This window comes from Nerophis lumbriciformis, linkage group LG14 (assembly GCF_033978685.3).
Source record: "Nerophis lumbriciformis linkage group LG14, RoL_Nlum_v2.1, whole genome shotgun sequence".
Taxonomy (NCBI): domain Eukaryota; kingdom Metazoa; phylum Chordata; class Actinopteri; order Syngnathiformes; family Syngnathidae; genus Nerophis; species Nerophis lumbriciformis.
Window position 1 is genome coordinate 7,738,283 of NC_084561.2, and position 13,041 is coordinate 7,751,323.

The window sequence follows — 13,041 nt, forward strand, 5'->3', positions numbered from 1 at the left end:
GGAGGTGCGCTCAGCGCGGCTCCCATATGATTGCGCACTGTTGTGCGTCTGGGTCGTGACAGCGTGGCACGCGAATGTCTGTGCTGCATTGGATCAGTCTCCTTTCTTTAACAGGCAAAAGCTTTATAACCTCACTAATGCCTTGCATCGTCTATATTAGATATATAACAACGGGCGGGTGCGGGCGGATGGCGGGCGGGTGCGGTTCTGATCAAATGTTACATCGGGTGGATGGCGGATGGTTGACGACTTTCTGATGCGGTTGCGGATGAAATAATTGCCTATCCGCGCATCTCTAATAGCTAGAATTCACTGAAAGTCAATTATTTCTTATATATCCATCCATCCATCCATTTTCTACCGCTTATTCCCTTCGGGGTCGCGGGGATATATATATATATATATATATATATATATATATATATATATATATATGTATATATATATATATATATATGTATATGTATGTAAGTATATATATATATATGTATATATGTATGTATATATATATATATATATATATGTATAAAAATATATATATGTATATATATATATATATATATATATATATATATATGAAATACTTGACTTGGTGAATTCTAGCTGTAAATATACTCCTCCCCTCTTAACCACGCCCCCGCCCCAACCACGCCCCCCGCACCCACCCCCCACCCCCCAAAATTGGAGGTCTCAAGGTTGGCAAGTATGGACCTAAGCCTTGTAAGTAGGTGAGATCAGGAGTTAGATGACTAATTCAGTGTTAAATATTTGATGTCTCTGGGTTTTTGGATGTTGTACAATCCTCAGTAATGCACTTGCTCTCTCATTACAAACCACGGAAGCCAAAGCCACACAAATGTCTTTCCTGTGGTTCCATCCTTGCCCTGCATGGAGGAGTCTAGCAAACAAACAACTCTCCGTCTGCAGCATCTCCAACAAGTGCAGGCACACAACATCAAGTTACAACTTGTCTGCAGTGGCAACGTCTCCTAAACAAAGACTTTTATTGTGTCAATGAGACTTTCGACTTTGCATTTTACTCAATGCTCATTCTTTACCACGGCAGCAGAGGAATGGTGGCGAGGTACTCGACCACAAGAAGTTGAAACTAGTACCCTGCTGACAGCTTGCACACATTAATTGGCTCCACGTTCGACATCCGCGTCACGCCGCATGTACCCGCCTTGCTACGCCTCAAAAAGTCATTCCGACTCCTTCCAAAAAGCCCGCAGACGTCACGCCACCGGTTTATCCGGTTTTCACTTGCAGCCGTGCAGACTGCAGGAAGAGGTGAAGGTGGGCGTTCCTGACATGGACGACCACGCTAGCTGCTGTGTGAAATGCAATCTTGCTGCTGTGTGAAATGCAGGGCTCAAATTTAAAGGGGAACATTATCACCAGACCTATGTAAGCGTCAATATATACCTTGATGTTGCAGAAAAAAGACCATATATTTTTTTAACCGATTTCCGAACTCTAAATGGGTGAATTTTGGCGAATTAAACGCCTTTCTATTACGTGACGTCACATCGGGAAGCAATCCGCCATTTTCTCACTTTCGTCGGTGTGTTGTCGGAGGGTGTAACAACACGAACAGGGACGGATTCCTCACCCTGGACAAGAAAGGTGAGGTACACCCTGGACAAGGAAGGTAGGGTACACCCTGGACAAGGAAGGCGGGGTACGCCCTAGACAAGGTAGGCGAGGTACACCCTGGACAAGGTAGGCGGCGTACACCCTGGACAAGGAAGGTGGGGTACGCCCTGGACAAGGAAGGCGGGGTACTCCCTAGACAAGGTAGGCGGGGTACACCCTGGACAAGGTAGGCGGGGTACACCCTGGACAAGGTAGGTGGCGTACACCTTGGACAAGGACAGCGGGGTAGACCCTGGACAATGTAGGCGGGGTAAATCATGGACAAGAAAGGCGGGGTACGACCTGGAAAAGGTAGGCGCGGTACGCCCCATGTTAATAATGATTTATTAGTTCCTGACACCCCATGTTAATGATTTTAGTTCCTGACACCCAGTGTTAATAATGATTTATTAGTTCCTGACACCCCATGTTAATGATTTTAGTTCCTGACACCCAGTGTTAATAATGATTTATTAGTTCCTGACACCCCATGTTAATAATGATTTATTAATTCCTGACACCCCAAGTTAATAATGATTTATTAGTTCCAGACACCCCATGTTAATAATGATTTATTAGTTCCTGACACCCCATGTTAATAATGATTTATTAGTTCCTGACATCCCATGTTAATAATTATTTATTAATTCCTGACACCCCATGTTAATGATTTTAGTTCCTGACACCTAGTGTTAATAATGATTTATTAGTTCCTGACACCCCATGTTAATAATGATTTATTAATTCCTGACACCCCATGTTAATAATGATTTATTAGTTCCAGACACCCCATGTTAATAATGATTTATTAGTTCCTGACACCCCATGTTAATAATGATTTATTAATTCCTGACACCCCATGTTAATAATGATTTATTAGTTCCTGACACCCCATGTTAATAATGATTTATTAATTCCTGACACCCCAAGTTAATAATTATTTATTAGTTCCAGACACCCCATGTTAATAATGATTTATTAGTTCCCAACACCCCATGTTAATTATTAGTTCCTGACACCCCATGTTAATGATTTATTAGTTCCTGACACCCCATGTTAATAATGATTAATTGGTTCCGGACACCCCATGTTAATAATGATTTATTAGTTCCCGACACCCCATGTTAATAATTATTTATTCGTTTCTGACACCCCATGGTAATGATTTATTAGTTCCTGACACCCCATGTTAATAATAATTTATTAGTTCATGACACCCCATGTTAATGATTTATTAGTTCCAGACACCCCATGTTAATAATGATTTATTTGTTCCAGACACCCCATGTTAATAATGATTTATTTGTTCCTGACACCCCATGTTAATGATTTATTAGTTCCTGACACCCCATGTTAATAATGATTTATTAATTCCAGACACCCCATGTTAATGATTTTATTTCTGACACCCAATGTTAATAATGATTTATTAGTTCCTGACACCCCATGTTAATGATTTTAGTTCCTGACACCCAGTGTTAATAATGATTTATTAGTTCCTGACACCCCATGTTAATAATTATTTATTAATTCCTGACACCCCAAGTTAATAATGATTTATTAGTTCCAGACACCCCATGTTAATAATGATTTATTAGTTCCTGACACCCCATGTTAATAATGATTTATTAGTTCCTGACACCCCATGTTAATGATTTTAGTTCCTGACACCCAGTGTTAATAATGATTTATTAGTTCCTGACACCCCATGTTAATAATGATTTATTAATTCCTGACACCCCAAGTTAATAATGATTTATTAGTTCCAGACACCCCATGTTAATAATGATTTATTAGTTCCTGACACCCCGTGTTAATAATGATTTATTAATTCCTGACACCCCATGTTAATGATTTTAGTTCCTGACACCCAGTGTTAATAATGATTTATTAGTTCCTGACACCCCATGTTAATGATTTTAGTTCCTGACACCCAGTGTTAATAATGATTTATTAGTTCCTGACACCCCATGTTAATAATGATTTATTAATTCCTGACACCCCAAGTTAATAATGATTTATTAGTTCCAGACACCCCATGTTAATAATGATTTATTAGTTCCCAACACCCCATGTTAATTATTAGTTCCTGACACCCCATGTTAATGATTTATTAGTTCCTGACACCCCATGTTAATAATGATTAATTAGTTCCGGACACCCCATGTTAATAATGATTTATTAGTTCCCGACACCCCATGTTAATAATTATTTATTAGTTTCTGACACCCCATGGTAATGATTTATTAGTTCCTGACACCCCATGTTAATAATGATTTATTAGTTCATGACACCCCATGTTAATGATTTATTAGTTCCAGATACCCCATGTTAATAATGATTTTTTAGTTACTGACACCCCATGTTAATGATTTATTAGTTCCTGACACCCCATGGTAATAATGATTTATTAGTTCATGACACCCCATGTTAATGATTTATTAGTTCCAGACACCCCATGTTAATAATGATTTATTAGTTCCAGACACCCCATGTTAATAATGATTTATTTGTTCCAGACACCCCATGTTAATAAGGATTTATTAATTCCTGACACCCCATGTTAATGATTTTATTTCTGACACCCAATGTTAATAATGATTTATTAGTTCCTGAAACCCCATGTTGATAATAATTTATTTGTTCATGACACCCCATGTTAATGATTTATTAGTTCCAGACACCCCATGTTAATAATGATTTATTTGTTCCTGACACCCCATGTTAATAATGATTTATTTGTTCCTGACACTCCATGTTAATAATGATTTATTTGTTCATGACACCCCATGTTAATGATTTATTAGTTCCAGACACCCCATGTTAATAATGATTTATTTGTTCATGACACCCCATGTTAATGATTTATTAGTTCCAGACACCCCATGTTAATAATGATTTATTTGTTCCAGACACCCCATGTTAATGATTTTATTTCTGACACCCAATGTTAATAATGATTTATTAGTTCCTGAAACCCCATGTTGATAATAATTTATTTGTTCATGACACCCCATGTTAATGATTTATTAGTTCCAGACACCCCATGTTAATAATGATTTATTTGTTCCTGACACCCCATGTTAATAATGATTTATTTGTTCCTGACACTCCATGTTAATAATGATTTATTTGTTCATGACACCCCATGTTAATGATTTATTAGTTCCAGACACCCCATGTTAATAATGATTTATTTGTTCATGACACCCCATGTTAATGATTTATTAGTTCCAGACACCCCATGTTAATAATGATTTATTTGTTCCAGACACCCCATGTTAATAATGATTTATTTGTTCCTGACACTCCATGTTAATAATGATTTATTAGTTCCAGACACCCCATGTTAATAATGATTTATTAGTTCCAGACATCCCATGTTAATGATTTATTAGTTCCAGACACCCCATGTTAATAATGATTTTTTTGTTCCAGACACCCCATGTTAATAATGATTTATTAGTTCCAGACCCCCATGTTAATAATGATTAATTAGTTCCTGACACCCCATGTGAATAATGATTTATTAGTTTACCATCCATCCATCCATGCAACACAACATCAATCAAAGCTTGTTTCTAATGCAATGAGTGGATTTGATCCCCAGAGTCAGCGTGGCTACTGGCAACAACAAAAACATCAAAAGTATGAAAACATTTCACAAAGACACAAATAACAAAGTGGACTTAGTTTTCATGTACTCTGTGACGAGGAGCATTACAAGCAGAGGCATGTTCTACATCTGAAGGATGCCATAAGATACTGTACTTAGTGAGCTCGCTAACACAAAGTTGTTTCTTTCATCCAAAGTCCTTTGTCTAAAAACCTGTGTGCTTCTTTTTAATCATCATCTTTTCTTCTTCTTGTATTGACGCTATTAGGACTATTTTTGTCAACATAAACATGTCACACTTTTGTTGAAACTGTTAGGACTATTTTTGTCAACATAAACATGTCACACTTTCTTTGAAACTATTAGGACTATTCTTTGTCAACATAAACATGTCACACTTTCGTTGGAACTATTAGGACTATTTTTGTCAACATAAACATGTCACACTTTCTTTAAATCTATTATTAGGACTATTCTTTGTCAACATAAACATGTCACACTTTCTTTGAAACTATTAGGACTATTCTTTGTCAACATAAACATGTCACACAGAACTCAAAGACGTATTTGAATATTGGTGAGCAGCACACTTATGTATGAAAGCAATATTTCTGAATGAATTGTCAGCACATTTCTAAAATATATATACCGGTACTGTATATATACATATATATATATATATATATATATATATATATATATATATATATATATATATATATATACTTTTTCCTTTAAATCGCCCAGCCCTAGGCTATATAAATAAACGTTGATTAATTGATTAGTTTACCTTTTATTTACCTTCTTTGTACTGTCTTTTATCTCTGTTTCCCCCCTTTTCCTTCTTTTACCTTCTATTTAACTGTTTACCTTTTTTTTTTACCTTATTTGACCATGTTTTATCTTCTTTTATCTTCTGTATTTCTTCTTTTACCTTTTATTTACCTTCTATTCAACTTGACTTTCCCAACATTTACCTTCTTATACCTTTTAATTACCTTCTATTTATCTTAATTTGTCTTCTGTATTCCTTATTTACTCTTAATTCACCTTTTATTTACCTTCTTATACCTTCTATTTAACTTATTATATTTTGTATTTACCTTCTATGTAGCTTATTTGACCGTCTTTTACCTTATTTGATCTTCTTTTACTTTTATCTTTAACTTATTCTATTTTCTATATTCCTCATTCCCTTATTTTACCTTCTTTGACCCTCTTTTACCTTGTTTTATCTTCTTTCACCTTCTATATTTTTACTTATTTTACCTTTCATTTACTCTTTATTGATCTATGAGTGGGCATAGAGTGATATTGGGTGGGGATGAGTGGGCATAGAGTGATATTGTTTTGCAAATCATGGATGGGTGGGGATGAGTGGGTATAGAGTGATATTGTGTTGCAAATCATGGATGAGTGGGGATTAGTGGGCAAAGAGTGATATTGTGTTGCAAATCATGGATGGTGGTGATGAGTGGGCATAGAGTGATATTGGGTGGGGATGAGTGGGCATAGAGTGATATTGGGTGGGGATGAGTGGGGATTAGTGGGCAAAGAGTGATATTGTGTTGCAAATCATGGATGGGTGGTGATGAGTGGGCATAGAGTGATATTGGGTGGGGATGAGTGGGCATAGAGTGATATTGTTTTGCAAATCATGGATGGGTGGGGATGAGTGGGCATAGAGTGATATTGTGTTGCAAATCATGGATGAGTGGGGATTAGTGGGCAAAGAGTGATATTGTGTTGCAAATCATGCATGGGTGGTGATGAGTGGGCATAGAGTGATATTGGGTGGGGATGAGTGGGCATAGAGTGATATGTTGCAAATCATGGATGGGTGGGGATGAGTGGGCATAGAGTGATATTGGGTGGGGATGAGTGGGCATAGTGATATTGGGTGGGGATGAGTGGGCATAGAGTGATATTGGGTGGGGATGAGTGGGCATAGAGTGATATTGGGTGGGGATGAGTAAGCATAGAGTGATATTATGTTGCAAATCATGGATGGGTGGGGATGAGTGGGCATAGAGTGATATTGGGTGGGGATGAGTGGGCATAGAGTGATATGTTGCAAATCATGGATGGGTGGGGATGAGTGGGCATAGAGTGATATTGGGTGGGGATGAGTGGGCATAGAGTGATATTGGGTGGGGATGAGTGGGCATAGTGATATTGGGTGGGGATGAGTGGGCATAGAGTGATATTGTTTTGCAAATCATGGATGGGTGGGGATGAGTGGGCATAGAGTGATATTGTGTTGCAAATCATGGATGAGTGGGGATTAGTGGGCAAAGAGTGATATTGTGTTGCAAATCATGGATGGGTGGTGATGAGTGGGCATAGAGTGATATTGGGTGGGGATGAGTGGGCATAGAGTGATATGTTGCAAATCATGGATGGGTGGGGATGAGTGGGCATAGAGTGATATTGGGTGGGGATGAGTGGGCATAGTGATATTGGGTGGGGATGAGTGGGCATAGAGTGATATTGTTTTGCAAATCATGGATGGGTGGGGATGAGTGGGTATAGCGTGATATTGTGTTGCAAATCATGGATGAGTGGGGATTAGTGGGCAAAGAGTGATATTGTGTTGCACATCATGGATGGGTGGTGATGAGTGGGCATAGAGTGATATTGGGTGGGGATGAGTGGGCATAGAGTGATATGTTGCAAATCATGGATGGGTGGGGATGAGTGGGCATAGAGTGATATTGGGTGGGGATGAGTTGGCATAGAGTGATATTGGGTGGGGATGAGCGGGCATAGAGTGATATTGGGTTGCAAATCATGAATGGGTGGGGATGAGTGGGCATAGAGTGATATTGGGTAGGTATGAGTGGGCATAGAGTGATATTGGGTGGGGATGAGTGGGCATAGTGATATTGGGTGGGGATGAGTGGGCATAGAGTGATATTGTTTTGCAAATCATGGATGGGTGGGGATGAGTGGGTATAGAGTGATATTGTGTTGCAAATCATGGATGGGTGGTGATGAGTGGGCATAGAGTGATATTGGGTGGGGATGAGTGGGCATAGAGTGATATGTTGCAAATCATGGATGGGTGGGGATGAGTGGGCATAGAGTGATATTGGGTGGGGATGAGTGGGCATAGTGATATTGGGTGGGGATGAGTGGGCATAGAGTGATATTGGGTGGGGATGAGTGGGCATAGTGATATTGGGTGGGGATGAGTGGGCATAGAGTGATATTGGGTGGGTATGAGTGGGCATAGAGTGATATTGGGTGGGTATGAGTGGGCATAGAGTGATATTGTGTTGCAAATCATGAATGGGTGGGGATGAGTGGGCATAGAGTGATATTGGGTGGGTATGAGTGGACAGAGTGATATTGGGTGGGGATGAGTGGGCATAGAGTGATATTATGTTGTAAATCATGGATGGGTGGGGATGAGTGGGCATAGAGTGATATTGGGTGGGTATGAGTGGACATAGAGTGATATTGGGTGGGGATGAGTGGGCATAGAGTGATATTGGGTGGGGATGAGTGGGCATAGAGTGATATTGGGTGGGGATGAGTGGGCATAGAGTGATATTGTTTTGCAAATCATGGATGGGTGGGGATTAGTGGGCAAAGAGTGATATTGTGTTGCAAATCATGGATGGGTGGTGATGAGTGGGCATAGAGTGATATTGGGTGGGGGTGAGTGGGCATAGAGTGATATGTTGCAAATCATGGATGGGTGGGGATGAGTGGGCATAGAGTGATATTGGGTGGGGATGAGTGGGCATAGAGTGATATTGGGTGGGGATGAGTGGGCATAGAGTGATATTGGGTGGGGATGAGTGGGCATAGAGTGATATTGGGTGGGGATGAGTGGGCATAGAGTGATATTGGGTGGGGATGAGTAGGCATAGAGTGATATTGGGTGGGGATGAGTGGGCATAGAGTGATATTGTGTTGCAAATCATGAATGGGTGGGGATGAGTGGGCATAGAGTGATATGTCATATATTGTACATATATTATGTAAATATTACGTGTATATGTTATATTTTATATTGCTTTTAGTCTATTTTATACCTGCATTGTCTTTTCCATCTTTTGTAATTGAGCTACTGTGTGGAACAATTTCCCTTGTGGATCATTAAATTTGTCTCAGTCTAAGAAAGTGACAGCAGTGCTCTAAAGGGTGAGCTAAGGTGGTGTGGTATTGGCGGTCTTGCCTTGCATCATGTACAGACCACATTGGCCCCTTTTGAAAACTGTCATGGGGACTTTTTCCTTTTTTATCCACGATTTCTTCATTTTGACTTTCTCTTCTCACTCCATGCAAAGAATCAAGCAAACTTGATGGTTGATACTGTCACCTGATTGGCTGTTAGCGTGTCACTCCCACTGATCAGTGATCACTACCAGAGAGCGAGTGTTTTTGTTCATGCAACCAACCTCGCTTCCATACTTCCGCTTTCTCCCGACGAAGAAAAAAAGAACTGAAGGTTTTACCGAACAAATGTTTGTGGATACCAATGAGGTGTCTACGGCGATACATATTGATATGGTTTTATGGCAGCTGGTAATGTTGAAGAAATGAGAACTCACCGAGCACCACCATGACGGTTTTGATGAGCTTGATGGGCGTCCTCTTGCGGCTGACGGAGCCCCGGGTGTGCGGCGTGAGCACGGACGTCCTCATCTTGACGTAGGTGTAGATCCTCATGTAGATGACCACCATCACCAGGAAGACCACCAGGTTGGACACGGACCAGAAGACCAGGTAGCTCTTGCTGAACAGGGGCGCCAGCCGGGAGCAGTCGCTCAGGTTGCAGATGCAGTTCCAGCCCAGACTGGGCACGGCCCCCATCAGGATGGAGATGGCCCAGACCAGGACCATGAGCAGGGTCACCCTCCTCTTGGTCAGGTTGCTGTGGACTTTGAAGTTCATGATGGAGATGTAGCGCTCCAGCGCGATGACCAGCAGGTTGGCCAGCGAGGCGGACAGGCTGATGTCCAGCAGACCTTGGCGGATGAAGTAGCCTTTCACCGTCAGCTTCCGCGACACCTCGCCCGTGTTGAACATCAGGTAGATGTACGCGATGCCCGCCAGGAAGTCGGCGGCGGCCAGGTTGGCCAGGAGATAGAAGAAGGGGAAGTGGAACTTTTTGTTGGTGATCACGGCGGCGATGACCATGGCGTTGGAGACCAGGATGAAGCAGCAGAAGAGTGAACCCACCACTTGGACCACGATGAGCTGCGTCTTGTCCCACTTGTCGTTGGCGCCGCTGTTGTTGTAGAAGAAGCTCATGGGCTCGTTGTAGTGGCAGCTGAGGTTCTGCATGGCCATTTTCCTGCTGAAATCAGAACATATTCATTATATACTGAAATAAATAGGTTTTATTCAAGTCATGTGACTTAACACCTAACGTATCATAAGTGATACACAACTTTTTGATGCTTCTACATCAAAATGTCATGTGACTTAACCCTATAACAGCACTTTGGCTACCCCTGTGGTAAATTTTAAATGTGCTTTATAAATAAAGTTGATTTGATTTGATTTATAACACTTAATGTATCATAAGTGATACATAAGTTATTGATCCTTCACCAAAATGTCAAGTAACTTAACACTATAACACCTAACGTATCATAAGTGATAGATAAATTGTCGATCCTTCTACATCATCAAAATGTCATGTAACTTAACACTATAACACCTAATGTATCATAAGTGATACACAACTTTTTGATGCTTCTACATCAAAATGTCATGTGACTTAACCCTATAACACTTAATGTATCATAAGTGATACATAAGTTATTGATCCTTCCACATCACCAAAATGTCAAGTAACTTAACACTATAACACCTAACGTATCATAAGTGATACATAAGTTGTCGATACTTCTACATCATCAAAATGTCAAGTAACTTAACACTATAACACCTAACGTATCATAAGTGATACATAAGTTGTCGATCCTTCTATATCAAAATGTCATGTAACTTAACCCTATAACACCTAACATATCATAAGTGATACATAAGTTGTCGATCCTTCTACATCATCAAAATGTCATGTAACTTAACACTATAACACCTAACGTATCATAAGTGATACATAAGTTGTCGATCCTTCTACGTCATCAAAATGTCATGTAAATTAACACTATAACACCTAACGTATCATAAGTGATACATAAGTTGTCGATCCTTCTACATCATCAAAATGTCATGTAACTTAACACTATAACACCTAACGTATCATAAGTGATACACAACTTTTTGATGCTTCTACATCAAAATGTCATGTGACTTAACCCTATAACACTTAATGTATCATAAGTGATATATACGTTATTGATCCTTCATCACCAAAATGTCAAGTAACTTAACACTATAACACCTAACGTATCATAAGTGATACATAAGTTGTCGATCCTTCTACATCGTCAAAATGTCATGTAAATTAACACTATAACACCTAACGTATCATAAGTGATACATAAGTTGTCGATCCTTCTACATCATCAAAATGTCATGTAACTTTACACGAGAACACCTAATGTATCATAAGTGATACATAAGTTGTCGATCCTTCTACATCATCAAAATGTCATGTAACTTAACACTATAACACCCAAAGTATCATAAGTGATACATAAGTTGTCGATCCTTCTACATCATCAAAATGTCATGTAACTTAACACTATAACACCTAACGTATCATAAGTGATACATAAGTTGTCGATCCTTCTACATCATCAAAATGTCATGTGAATTAACACTATAACACATAACGCATCATAAGTGATACATAAGTTGTCGATCCTTCTACATCATCAAAATGTCAAGTAACTTAACACTATAACACCTAACGTATCATAAGTGATACATAAGTTGTCGATCCTTCTACATCATCAAAATGTCATGTAACTTAACACTATAACACCTAACGTATCATAACTGATACATAAGTTGTTGATCGTTCTACATCAAAATGTCACGTGACAGCAGGGGATCGAACCTGGAACCCTCAAGTTGCTGGCACGGCCACTCTACCAACCGAGCTATACTGCCCCGGTATAGCGGTAAAATGTCAGGCAACTTAACACTATAACACCTAACGTATCATTCGTGATACATAAGTTGTTGATCCTTCTACATCATCAAAATGTCATTTGACTTAACACTACAACACCTAACGTATCATAACTGATACATAAGTTGTTGATCGTTCTACATCAAAATGTCACGTGACGTAACACTAACACCGAACGTATCATACGTGATACATAAGCTGTTGATCTTTCTACATCATCAAAATGTCAAGTTGTTGATCCTTCTACATGATCAAAATGTCATGTGACTTAACCTAAGGTGTCAGGTGACTTAACCGAAGGTATCATAAGTGATTCATAAGTTGTTGATCTTTCTACATCATCAAAATGTCATGTGACTTAACCCTGTAACACCGAATATATCATAAGTGATACATAAGTTGTTGATCCTTCTACATTATCAAAATGTCATGTGACTTAACCTAAGGTGTCAGGTGACTTAACCGCAGGTATCATAAGTGATTCATTAGTTGTTGATCTTTCTACATCATCAAAATGTCATGTGACTTAACCCTGTAACACCTAATGTATCATAAGTGATACATAAGTTGTTGATCCCTCGCCATCATCAAAATGTCATGTGACTTAACCCTATAACACCTAATGTATCATAAGTGATACAGAAGTTGTTGATCCTTCTACATTATCAAAATGTCATGTGACTTAACCTAAAGTGTCAGGTGACTTAACCGCAGGTATCAAAAGTGA

General features: G+C 39.3%; 1 protein-coding gene across 1 annotated transcript in view; it reads right to left on the minus strand.

The window, feature by feature from the left end:
- The window catches only part of lpar3 (lysophosphatidic acid receptor 3), a 35,456-nt gene that overhangs the window by 18,541 nt on the left and 3,874 nt on the right, over positions 1 to 13,041 (minus strand). Inside the window, exon 2 of the mRNA XM_061976431.2 lies at positions 9,814 to 10,562. Within this exon, the coding sequence (XP_061832415.1) occupies positions 9,814 to 10,555 (742 nt within the window). The 5' untranslated portion in view covers positions 10,556 to 10,562. The remainder of the gene's footprint in view (positions 1 to 9,813; positions 10,563 to 13,041) is intronic.